The sequence below is a fragment of the Schistocerca cancellata genome, chromosome 2 (assembly GCF_023864275.1).
Source record: "Schistocerca cancellata isolate TAMUIC-IGC-003103 chromosome 2, iqSchCanc2.1, whole genome shotgun sequence".
Lineage (NCBI taxonomy): Eukaryota > Metazoa > Arthropoda > Insecta > Orthoptera > Acrididae > Schistocerca > Schistocerca cancellata.
Window position 1 is genome coordinate 754575251 of NC_064627.1, and position 13959 is coordinate 754589209.

General features: G+C 38.9%; 1 protein-coding gene across 1 annotated transcript in view; it reads right to left on the reverse strand.

Moving 5' to 3' along the window:
- Positions 1 to 5013: 5013 nt before the first annotated feature.
- Positions 5014 to 13959, reverse strand: part of LOC126162579 (uncharacterized) — a 384276-nt gene continuing 375330 nt past the window's right edge. Inside the window, exons 25-26 of the mRNA XM_049919174.1 lie at positions 10872 to 11025; positions 5014 to 6324 (exon numbers count right to left, since the gene is read on the reverse strand). Of these exons, the coding sequence (XP_049775131.1) occupies positions 6031 to 6324; positions 10872 to 11025 (448 nt within the window). The 3' untranslated portion in view covers positions 5014 to 6030. The remainder of the gene's footprint in view (positions 6325 to 10871; positions 11026 to 13959) is intronic.

Below are 13959 nucleotides of genomic sequence, written 5' to 3' on the forward strand. Positions count from 1 at the left end.
CAATCACTTTGCCTCTTCCTAGCTGTCCCTGCCCAATAAGATGTCCTTGTTTTGTTTCTCAAGCAGCAGGTAACTGATTCGGTGCATGAACCTTGGCTGTCTTTTCAACCTTTCGTCGATCAAAAACTTTTTCTTTTTCAGTGGTAATGATACTTAATGCATTAGAAGTCGGAATATCAAAAATTTATTTTGTTAAACAAAATCTGGCCTTTTTGCTTATGCCCGACAAACTTGCAGTATGATTTTGTAGTTTCCTCCATGCTGATATCAAACTTCTAATTTTGGCATGCTATTTCTCAGTTCCTGTGTCAGAATTTGTGCTTTCCCAACCAAATGGTCACTGCTGCATAGTGTAATATAGTTAATTTACATTTCTGCAACAGTACAAGAAAACCGCAAATGATTTTTATGAAAATAATCAATTTTTGAAAGTGTAATTGGAAATCTGTAACAGGAGAAAATACACATAAGTGTATTCATCTTTGCAAGCCTTAGGCGCCAGTGGCTCTTTCTAGCAGAAGGAGTGAACGAGAAGAAAAAGAGTAAAGGAAATGTCTGGTGAGGTTACATAAAAATCGCCCAGAATCCCAGGTCAGGGGAGACACCAGATGGGATGAGAAGGAAAGACTGATTGTTGAGAACTGCACCAGACAATATTTGAAGACCTGAGAACTAAAGATGGAAAATAAGGTACTACACAAGATGGAGATTACTGAAGAAACATCTTGCAAGAGTTCATAAGAGCAGAAAATTAAGTGCATTGTATGTGGTAGAGGCAGGAGGGCAGGAAAAAACTGACTGGTCAAAACGCAAAAGTATAGAAATCTAAAAGGGGATGAAGAAAGGTGTAGCTACTGAGAAGAGATGCTGAGACAGAAGAAGTTACAAATTAAGGCTGGGTGGCTGACAAGAACCAAGGACGTAGTTTAATGCCAGTTACCATCTACTGAGTTCTGAGAAACTGGTGTCTGGGGGAGAATCCACATGGCCCTTGTTGTGAAACAGGTGCTGTGTTATGTTGCAGGGCACAATCTGCAACAGGGTATTGTGTCTTGTTAGTATACACCCTCTGCCTATGCTCATTCATCCTACCATAACTTCGTGGTAGTCATGCCAACGTAAAATACTGAACACTCTTTACATAACAGCTGGTACACCACATTTGTCATTTCACATTCGGCTCTCTCTTTTTATAGTACAGGGTGACACACAATAATGGGAATATTTGAAATGAGTAGTGGCAGCCATGGGCAGATGGCAGCACTGAGGGTTCATGACAGCGCGTAAACAGTCTGCCCAGTGGAACGGACAACAGCATCATTTAGCCATAAAGATGTTTTATAAAAAAACTATGATAGTTTGGTAGCGGCACAGAAGGAGTTTCGACGTTTTTATGATTTAGGATGTCATTATCCCATTCCGTCGAAACGTGCGATAGAATGTTGGATTAATAACTTTGATGAGTCTGTAGAGCATGTTGGGTTACGACAGTGGTATGTAGGCAAGCTTTGTCCAGTTGGATACACCACTCGGAATACTGTTTATAAATGGTAGCACAACTTGTCGAATCACCAGACTGACACACACATCTGCAGCCAGGGTGCATGGGATAGCCATGAGTGTGCCCCTGGTGTCATATGGAGTCGCACCCCAAACATGACTCCAGTTGAAGGTCTAGTGTGTTAGCACGCAGATAGATTGACGGCAGGCCCTCAACTAATCGCCTCCTAACCAACAAATGAACATAACCGGCACTAAGGCAGAACCAGTTTTCATCAAAAAACACGACAGACCTCCATCGTGCCCTCCTATGAACTCTCACTTGACACGACTGAAGTTGCAAATGGCAGTGGTTTGGTGACAGTGGAATGCATGCTAGAGGGTGTCTGGCTTGGAGCTATCCTTGAAGTAATCTAGTTGAACAGTCCGTTGTCACTTTGTTGCCAGGTGATACACAAATTGCTGCTGCAGATGCTTTACAATGCTTCAGAGACCCACGCCGAACACGGAGGTTGTCCCTCTTGGTACTGTCATGTGGCCGTCCGGAGCCCAGTCTTCTTGCGACCATACATTCTCGGGACCACCACTGCTAACAATTGTGTTCAGTGGCTACATTCCTGCAAAGTCTTTCTGCAATATCCCAGAAGGAGCATTCAGCTTCTCGTAGCTCTATTACATGACCTTGTTCAAACTCAGTGAGTTGTTGACATTGGTGTCCTTGTCGCCCTAAAGACATTCTTGACTAACGCCAACTCACCACATCCAATCTCAAAGGTAACTAACACTGCTCATGACCATTACATCATTTATTTAAAGCAAACATGATTTGCATACTCATAATCGTGTTACTTGTGCCATTCTTATGTGACTGGTGCAAAATTTGAATAGACATAATCTTTCAGGTGTAGAAACATGCCTACAGACTTTCGTTTATCATGCAGCTCCTCCTTGGTGTTGCAGTTTTTTTTCCATCCGTGTCTTTGTTGTGACAGAGACTCTTTACAGCAATACATCACCATTCTCATCTCAGCCGACACTAGATGTAATTGCCACACCAGCCTAGTTCAAAACCAGATTTCCTGAGCCAACACTAATATTACTGATCCCACCAAAAAAGAGCTTAAGAGTACATCTTTTGTCACTTAGTATTATCCTGGTCTTCAATGTTTTTATCAGCTGCTTTGATAAGGCTATGACTGCCTAAAATCATGCTTTGAAATGAGGTCCATTTTATTCGACATTTTGCCTGCCATACCTAGAGTAGCTTTGTCAGCCTCTCAATCTCCACAGTGTCCTTGTCACACTCTATGCTTTTTCTGCACCCATTTCCCTACCCCATGGCTCCTGCCCCGGGGACCATCCCTGCTGTTTTGCTACAGGTTTCTTAGAACTCATCAAGTTGAAACAGCGTTACACCATGTCCTTAGTTCTCATCAGTCACCTGGCCTTAATTTATAACTTCTTCTGTCTCAGCATTTCTTCTCAGTAACTATTCCATTCTTCACCCACTTTTAGTTTCCTATGTCTTTTGTGTTCTTACCTGTCAATTTTTCCCTGCCCCCCACTTGTACATGATGTTTTGTCAATAATCTCTGTATTGTGTAGTACCTTATTTCCCATCTTTAAGCTCTCAGGTTTTCAAACCAACCTTGTCCAGAACAGTCCCAAAGAATGCCTTTCCTTCTCACCCTGTCCAGTAAGTCTCTCTTGACCTGGGGTTCTGAGCAGCTTTTCTGAACTCTCCCAATTTCCTAAACTTCACTAGTTCTTTTCTTTCACTCTCTTTCTTCTCCTTCATCCCTTCTGTCAGGAGAAGCCACTGGCTCCAAAAGCCTGCAAGTTTCAATGTGCTTGTTGGCAACTCCTATATCTCCTCCATATAAAAGTATCTGTCTTCTCTCTCTCTCTCTCTCTCTCTCTCTCTCTCTCTGATGGATTTGAGTCTAGCGCACTTGCATGAGCTGACCTTGAACCTTTGTGCGCATGCGTGTATTTTTTTTCTGCCTATTGATAGTGTCAGTTGCTGACAAGCAGCTGTTGAGTGAGTAGTGTGTAGTGCTAGTATCGCGGTTTTCATTGCAAGGGAAATGATGAAACGGCTGGAGCAGTGTTACTGCATCAAATTTTGCCAGAAACAGGGCGATAACTAGGTGAAAACATTCAGAGGATTCAGATTTTGGTGACAATTCTGTGGGCATACCACAGATTATGGAGTGGTACAACCAGTTTAAAGACAGCTACATCATCATTAGAATGCGAGCTATGCTTTGGTCAGCCATCAACATGCCGAAATGCCTAGGTCATTGCCACAGTACTTGATGACAATACTCCAGCACATTCCTCACCCTTGATTCGGACTTCTTTGGTGAAAAACCAGATTGCTGTGATTCAACAGGCACCTTGTTCTCCTGATATGACCCCCTGCAGCTTCTAGCTGTTGGCCAGACTCAAGACGCCATTGAAAGGAATGCGATTTCAGACAAGAGAAGACACTATAGCAGCAACGACAGTCGAGCTAAACTCCATTCCAAAAGTTTTTCTGCGTGTTCCAATAATAGTGGCACCACTGGGAAATGTGTGTGGAGTCCCAAGGGAACTAGTTTGAGGGTGATTAGGTGTGCAACACACCAGATAAGCCAATTGCCCCCCCCCCTCCAGCCCAGCCCTATTGGCAGATTTTTTTCTAACAGACCTAGTGTGTGACAGCTTGCCTCCAGCTATTTCATGGGTATAATATCCAAGTAAATAAATTTTCTTCCGTGAACAAATGCTTACATGCTTTTGCTACAACTGCTACCTTTTCTCTAAAGTGAAAGACTGTTGGGATGGTGCAGACTGGGTCATGGACAGGAATGTCTCAGCCTGGTCTGTCTTCCTTCTGCCTGTCTCAAGGTCATTTACCTCTAGTGTCACCTAGTCAATGTGAACAGTGCTGCAAGAGTGCATTCTGTTAAGAAGACTGAAGTAAACAAACTACCTCCATTGGGTAATGACTGAATCTGTCGTGCAAAAATCAAAAATGTTTTGTAACTGATTGTTTTATTTATTTATTTATTTATTTGGATTTTCCGAACATGAAGGCCCAAGGGCTCCTTCCGCTCATTCTACTGAGCCAAAATTTCACACAGCTTAATTTTACTTGAAGTGGAACCCAACTGGAGGATAGCTCAAAGAAAACTAAAAAAGAGTGCCAAATAAAGAGTCACACGACTCCACAGGCAACTGCCATTCTATAATTACCAAGGAGAGAATCTCTGTTTTGTAAACAGCAAAAAAAGTTTCATAGTTGCCTATTAGAGTTCAGTTGTGTCAATTGAACTCCATTTCAATAATGTCATAAACAGTTGAGAATGAAATTGAATTATACAAGTACGCAGCTCCATTGTATTTTTTCAGGTACTGTATCAAAGCAGTCACTTCTATTGATAAAAATCCTGTTCATCCCTATTTACACAAAAAGTTTGTGTTAGAAAAGGTGCTATGAAATGAAAAGACAATGAACATGTTTTCAATTTATATACAAACAATATTTTTATACACATTATTACAATAATAAATAAACTGGCAGTCATATGTATGTATTTGCTTTAAACATAGCTTACTGGCTAACACACTTTCATGCTTAACAAGAAGACACTCAGTTCTAGGAATTTACTCATTTGACAATAATAAGATTTAAACATGATTGTATCACTTACAATATCATTCATTCACACTTACAGTTTTTTGTGTGCAGCAGGTTCCTATATATATATATGTGAGAGTAAATTTTCTACATTTGGAAACCCATCATGTTGAATGTATAAAATCATGAGGCCACTTAATTTTGTTTTTGACACTTTTGTGACCATCTTTTGACATTATTTAAACAGTGGGACATTGTTACACAGTGCACACACAAAACTCCCAAGTTTCAACTGTAATACTTTGTTCCTTTCAGTTCTGTAGGTTATGTATAACTATTGTCGGACAGGGGAAGGGGGGGGGGGGGGGGGGTCTCTTATAACATTTCAGGAGTTTTCAAGTCTTTCTTCGTTACTTGAGGAACTGGCTAGTGTTAAAAGTTTTACACACAGATCCTTAAACTGAATGGTCATATAACAAGCTTTACAATTGGCTTTGGTATCGACAAGTAATTTTAGGCCAGTATCATCTGTATCTGTGGAATAGCAAACATATATTTCTTATCATAATGAGAAAGAGTAGGAAAAACGTCAGTCTCTTACAGTATATGAGATGCCATTTACAATGCTTATTGTGCCTTTAACTATGTTGGAGGATGAAACAAAAACGGTTGCAATGTACATACAATATTTTGTACACACGGCATGTCATGAATGGCACTGTAATATCATTATTGTTGTTAGTTCAAACTGTTTTTGTAGTGTGAAAGAGGTTATCCTCATCACTTTCTGATTTGACAGCAACAATTGTTTCTGATATGGTGTCAGAATCTTTGTGGGAGATCATTTTCACTTTTCAGCGTATCAGAAATACAAGATATCATTCTTGGATTCTGAAATACAGCACTCAGCCAACAAAACTCGATAGGTCAGGCAGTTTAAATGCTACTCCAAGAGGTGCTGGACGTGGTGATCTCGGTCGTGGCCTAGGTCTCTGCCTAGGAGGGGGTGGCAAAAGACCTATGGGTACAGAAAGTTCTCTTGCTCTCGATGGCAATTGTGCAGCAGGTGAGTCGCCATCAGGTACTTGAAGCAGGAATCCACACTGTGCTGTGCATACATCGTCACGAAACACTGCATCGCGGCCTGAGTCTCGCACAAGCTGACTGCAGTCCGATATCCTCAGCGAAGCACACTGTGCCTGAAAAATTAAAAAATACATCTTTGACACACTGTTGTTTTTAAAGTCAATCTTTTGACTGCTTTTATGCTGTCCTTCATCTTTTCCTATATTGTGCCAATCTTTTCATTCTGTGTAACAATTACACCCAACATCTGTATTACATTGTCTTGTCTTGATCTATGTTTATTTCCCCCCTTACTGCTTCTTCCAGAGCCAGGTTAAGTATTCCTGGAAGCTGGAGCAGATGTCCCACTAACCTCTCTCTCCTGGTAAGCAACTTCTATTCTCGCCCACTTCTTTTAGAGACTACTTCTTTTGTACTTTATATGTCCACTTAGTTTTTAATGTTCTTCAATGGCATCACATTTGCAGTGCTTCCAGTTTCTTCTCATTTGGATTTTCAGTGAACCACACTTCCCTTTCCTACTGTTTTGTGTTCCAAACATACATTTTCATGAACTTATTCTTCATTTCCATATCATATCAAAATATTGCATCAGTAGAGACTTTTATTGAAGACAGCTTTCTTTGTGTGTGTTAATCTACTTCTGATACCTTCCTTGCTACAGACATTTTGTGCAGTCCTCCTTACAACAAGGAGAATTGTTCCCCTTCTTCCACTACTTCGTCATTCCAAAATTTGATGTTAAGCAAGTTGTTGCTCTCCTTTCTAGTACTCTTCATCACTTTTGTCTTCGCTCTATCTATTGTTAAATCCCATTCAATGCCTTCAACAAACAGTTCCTCTAAGACTCCGTTACATCAAACCTGGAGGACTAGGTTGTCTGCAAAGTGTAACATTGCTGTATGTTCCCCTTCACTTTTATTCCTCACCTGTACTTACTTAATTTCCTTTACTGCTTCTTCAACATACAAGTGCCAACCCTGCCTAACATCCACCTTAACATGAACTTTCCTTTTATTTTATTACATCCACTTACATTTTGTAAATGTTATAGATTACTCTTCTGTCTCTATACTATAGCCCCAATCTTCTAATGACTGTGAATGTCTTGTGCTATCTTACACCGATGAAGGCTTACTGTAGATCCACAAATGCTTAGGAAAGTATTATGAGTTTTTTCAGTCTACCACTTGTGAGCCCATGTGATGTCAAAATTCATTTCAGGAAAGGGAAGAAGTCCCAGAGAAGCAAACTGATTCTTCCTCCAACCTATTCATCAGTTTATTAACATATTCAGCTATTTAAAAATGTGGCTTAGCAAACTAGCTGTCACATTCATCTGCACATAGAGTTTTGACACAAACTCAAACTGGTTCCTATAGTTCCCATATAGTTCAATATCTTTGAAGAATATCATACAATCCTGCTGGCTTGTCTGAGCCCAGAACATTCAAATTCTGTTTGTGTTATTGGATCATCTGTTCCATATCAACTTCATCTTCTTCTATCTTTGGGACAGATCCTTTCCATAATAAGTCTTCAAGGTACTCCTGCCCCCTGACTGTCTTTTCTTCTGCATTTAGTAGTTTTACATCTGCACTTCATCAGTTAACACTTTTACACTTTACTTCTAAGACGTTACTCTAAACCATCTTTTACATCACATCAGTTTTTCGTAAAAGTGACCTTTCTCAATATCTCTGCAAGCTTCTCTCACCTTTCTGATTACTCTCAATATCTTTGCAAGTTTCTCTCACATTTCTGTTTACTTTAATTGCCAAGCGACCTATAGTACTATATTCTCACTTCATTTGTAAGATACTTATAGTTCCTTCCTTTGCTTATAAGGTCAAGTATTTTTTGAGACACGCATGGCGGCTTCTTTCTGTTTCTATACCCACAGTTTTCCGCCATCATATTACAGCCCTCTTCTACTGAATCACTCTTGACACTTTTACTCAGGCCTTCAGTCATAGTCTCTAAGAAATACCACTTCATATCGCTATGTCCTAAATTTTCAGTATTTAGTTTCATTTTTTTTCTGACCTTGAACTTCACCCTTTTGTTGATAACTACTAGTTTATGGCCTGAGTCTATTTACTTACGTAGTTACGGTTTTCTGTCCAGGATTTGATTTTTAAATCTTTCTGTGACTATGTAATCCAGTTAATATTTCCCAGTGCATCCTGATCTTTTCCAAGAATACCTTCTCCAGTGATTTTGAAAGGTGTCCACCACAAACACTTGAAACCTATAGCACAACACTAATGGTGTCTCTTACCTCTCAACACTTTCCGTCACTACATATTCTCCAATAACTTTCCTTTCCATCACCTCACGCAGAATAACATTGCAATCGCCCATGGCTATCACATTTGCATCCCACTTCAAATATGTTACCAATTCTTCTACTTTCTTGTGTATTTCATCATCATGTGATTGTGATGTGTGCATGTAAACCTGTACGACAGTGTTAGTGTTTACTTAGTTTCAATCCTTAATAATAATAATAATAATAATAATAATAACAATAATTCAGTCATTGTACTGGCCATAGTAACTTACCACATTATCTATATTTCTGTTCATAATTACACCATTCACTGTTCACTGATGCTCTTGTTATTAACTTATAATCATCTGACCAGAAAATTCTGTTCTTTCCACTTCACTTCATAATTTTTTTCCAATTATGGGAACGGATTTACTTCCAAAATTCTACTGAACGAAGTGGCCATCATGAAATTAATTTTGGAAGACTACATGAGTTGTGATATGTTTTATATATCTTCAATGCAGTGGTTTCCATTGCATTCTGTATATTTATGCTGTTGATCATTGTTGATGCTTCCACTTTCAATGGCCTTTTGGCCTTTTCACACCCCAAAAATAGTGTCATATATCTGTCTCTTAGAAGTGTAATGCAGCATTCAATAAAAGGTACATATTCCATTACTCTCAAAGAAAAGCTTGGAATCGAATAATAAGTGTGATATTCAGTCATATTAAATATTAACTGAGTTGCTGAAATTTATCTTAAAAAAAAAAATAAAAAATGAAATTGGACAATGTTTTAATGAAATTATAAACATCAGCGGCAGAATGCTGCTTTTCAACACTGAAAAGAACAAAAACTTCTAAAAAACCCTAAATATGCTTACAAAGCTGTAAATTGAGACAAATTCCCACAAATGTCATCCAGAGATCAAGGAGAAAATTACTGATTTTTTGTGCAACTTGAAACAAGAAGAATGGATTATCTTTTTAAATGTATAGATCATGCTTTAACTGTAAAAAATTAGGTTAAAGAAAGTACAAAATATTTTACTTTGTTCTTTTAGGATGCCTGCCTCTGTGCAAGAACCTCATGTAGTGGGACCTGGGTTTGGTTCCTTGTTCTGCCAGGTTGTTTCTGAATACATTTTCTTTTTATATGTGGTTTTTTTCACACAATTTTAAAACAAAGGCTAGAAATTTTATAGAGCAGGATCCCACAAATTTCAGTTATGAGCCAGAACTGCTGAAAACCCTCCAATAAAGAAACATTAACATTTAGTTTACAAGCCTTTTGACAAACCAGTATCTACAGTCAGGTGACAGAGAAATTGTTTGCCATATAATGGACATGATGTGTGTAATTTCAATTATGGTTTGTGTAATGCATAAGTGCCTCTAGACAGAAAGAGATCCATGAGGAGGGACATATCACAAACTCTATGTTGTCCTGGTGTACGCTACGATGTCTGATTCTGAATAACTGTTATATTCTTGCAATTTTATGTTTCTAAAAATTCCCACGTATACTGCATGTATTACTCGCAGGACCCAGTTTCTTCCAGTGCAGACACACAAGTTGTAATGCCTTTATCCCAGCTATTATACAATGCAATGATCTGGCCAATAAGGAAAACCAGTCATGGGTTGATCATTACCTTTAAATTTGAGAAGATATCACAGCAATAAATATTTATGAAGCAAGATAATATGATTTTCCTCAGAATCCAAGAGTTTACCAAAATAGCCAAAATGGCATGCAAAATGAATGCACTGGATAAATATGATTTTTGAACTTATTTCAGGCACAGTATGCTCTCATTAGTTTTTGTTTATTACTCTTGACAGTCATTCTCCAGCAGAGAGATACTGCTGATTGTAAATGAAGACTATGTATTATAATTTCCATTAGTCCAAACTACACAAATAGTTACATCTACTTGTCTCCTATATTCAAAACAGTACAGTGATGTACAATCTGATTAAAATTACTTGTTAGATGACACTTCACACCTTGGAGAATGGTTCCTCCATTCTGAGCTTTCAGTTTTACGTGCAAACTGTCCACTGTGGCCATCACCACACCATGGTCTCACTTTACCTACAGTTTTTGCGTAGAGCATTGTATGCTTATAATTCATTAATAGACAATGCTGGCAATCTATTTGACTGCCACCAACTGCAATGGGCAAATTCACCTTCACCTTACAGTCACATCACACAAGCTGTTATCCAAACATCATCTAATGTGCAGCTGACAGCGGATGAGGCAATGCCATAGAATCCCATGACAAACATCAAATGGTAAATAACAAGTATTTTTAATCAGAGTATAGCCACACAATTCCCTTGACTGAGCTACATGAAAGTGACAGAAAATACTTACACCTTCCGATGTGCAGATGCAGCTTGTGCAAGGAGAAGGGAAAATTGTTTCTCCAAGAGCAAATGTGCGTCCACCCATCTGACAGCCATGGCGTGTCTCTCTCCAGGCATTAAAATCTATGGCTGGTAGTGAATGGCATGGTACTCGGGGATTCCTGCAAGGTTATGAAACAATACTGCTAATTACATTCTGTTAAAAATTCATGGTTGACTTGAGTAGTGGTCAAGAAAGAAATATTTCAACTTTACTTTAAATGAATTTAATGTCGATGTATGTTTTAAGTAGAAGGCACATTATTATATAATGTAACTTCAGTATGATATACTCCTTTTTTACGTAATTTTCTATTTACTATGTTTACGTACAGATTCAGCTTCTGCCTAGTTTCATACACTGAACAGCGATAGAACTGGTACACCTGCCTAATATCATGTAGCCCCCCCCCCCCCCTCCCCGAGCATGCAGAAGTGCCTCAACACAACGTGGCACGGACTTGCCTAATGTCTGAAGTAGTGCTGGAGGGAATTGACACCATGAATCCTGCAGGGCTGTCCATAAATCCGTAAGAGTACAAGGTGATGGAGATCTCTTCTGAACAGCACTTTGCAAGACATCCCAGACATGCTCAATAATGTTCATGTCTGGGGAGCCTGGTGGCCAGTGGACGTGTTTAAACTCAGAAGAGTGTTCCTGGAGCCACTGTGTAGCAATTCTGGACCTGTGGGGTGTCGCATTGTCCTGCTGGAATTGCTCAACTCCATCAGAATGCACAATGGACATGAATGGATGCTGGTGATCAGACAGGATGCTTACATACATTTCACCTGTCAAAGTCGTATCTAGAAGTATCAGGGGTCCCACATCACTCCAACTGCACATGCCCCACACCATTACGATAGGTGCAAATTGAAACGGTATAGCGTGGCCCAGCACAGCACGCGTTTTTGTAACTTCACAGTTTCAAATGGAACCAGCAAATTGGGACGCGACTGGGATGTGACATGCACCAGATCGCATGTCGTCGTGGTTGTGGCACAGTTTCTCACACCACAGGACATATGAGCACTGCAGGAGGGGTGAGGCAGGGAGCGGGAAGGCAGTCCTGCCATATGCACTCTTTGGCATGGCACATATGGATAGTGGAAGTATTGCCCATCTGAAAAATACTGCCTTACAATAAACTGAATTTTATTGTCACTGAGTAGAGTTTCGTTTTTCTCTGTTTAAGCACTCCATCTCTTTTTGTTAGTACATAACAGTTCACAGTTACATATGTCTGCATACTTTTTTGTTTTGTTTATTCTTTTGTCAAGAAAAATGCACAGTTCAATAACTGGGGAGCCATTAGCCACTGAGATTGTATCTTCTGCCTCCATTATGTCTTCAGATCGTAAGAAGGGAGAGACTATTCATCGTGAGGTAGTGAATAAGTAAGGAATATTATAAAATCATGTGTCTTAGAAGCAAGGCAGGAAACTAAAATAAGGTTATGTGTTTGCTGTCTGTTATGTTGATCTATCTCTACAATGTGTTACAAAAGGTCGAAAAGGTGTCATTTCCACAGGTATGACCCCTTTGTGTTCCTGGTAAAAAGCATCTGAAATATGAAGTACATAAGTTTCACTATCATTATTTGGATATGGATAAAATAAGAGACATTATACTATGAAAATGTTGACATCACAGTCAAGAAGCCCTCATGAATAACAATGTTTTAATCAGCACACCGTGATGAGAAAAAGCATTTCAGTGGTTGCATACACACTATCAGCATTAATAAACTAATTATACAACAGGCTACACAAATGCAGCAGTAGTTGGTATTATTCCGAAAGTATGAATATACTGTAAGAGGATGGTGATTTGATATATTTAATTTGTTGAAATGTATTGCTGACAATGGCAGAACTAATTTCATGACAATGTTTTTTGAATGACATGAACTCTTCCTCTCACAAAGCCCACTTGGCTAGCTTCCACATTACTTTCACGAGCATTATTCTCAGCTGCTGATGATACACTGACCATTGTGTTGTGCCACATATCAATTGTTTACTTTTCACAATAACAACTATTTTATTTGGAAAACACACATTGTCAGTTTGGCCAGACGTAGATGAGTAACCAGCATTTCAAATGTGCATGTCATTCTGAATGAAGGGTAGGCTCGTCATTATTGTAATACTGCTCAGATGAAGAAAAGAAATAAAATCCTTTGGTAAGTTTATATTCCAGTCACTCAGTGTAAATACGATGGGGTATGGGATTCAACCAGAATTCCAACAGAATTGGCGATTTATTACTGTGTGAACTGTTAACCTTTTCTCATTTGAAGAAGCATCAACATTTATGAGCAACGGTCACATTTCTCTTGCTGACAGTTTTAATTGTACTTCTTTTGCCAAAACACAGTATAATTTGCACAAACTCATTTTTGAAGTAGCCATTGTGTCAGAATTCTGAAACAGAGTGTCTCACTAAACAAGTAATTGGCGACCAGAGAGCTCAACAGTTTACGAAAAACCTCACTGTGTCGGATTGTGATAACATAAGAGAAGAAATTTCAGGTTTATTTTCATACTAGGAAACTCTTGTTTCACTAGCTTTCGATAACTCTTAAAGAATTACAGTCACTGGAATGAAAAAAATAAAATAGAAAGTACAACTTCTGATATATCATCATAGATAAGAAAGTTCAGTGTGTTTATGAAGTGGCAAAGTACTTTTCTCGTTGTGTGACATCATTCACCAAAATCTCTTTTTGAGCTGTTTAGGAGATATGAGGGATGTTGTAAATATTTCATTCTCGCTGGTGTGAGATCGGGAGTGAATGCACTACATAGAATCCATTTTCTCAAGATCGGAGACAGAGACCTCCTCCCAAGTCTAAACAAAAATTCAATACGTTAGCTAAATATCATGCATAAATTTCATATGGTGTAATACACACCAAATGCAAAATTATAGCGACCCCTAATTTTCATTGCGAACTTTTTGAATGTTGCATAGTGTCTTACTAAAATGTGTATATCACAATAAGTATGACCATTAGTGAAATGATGGGCACTTCACTGGGAGGCTGACATAT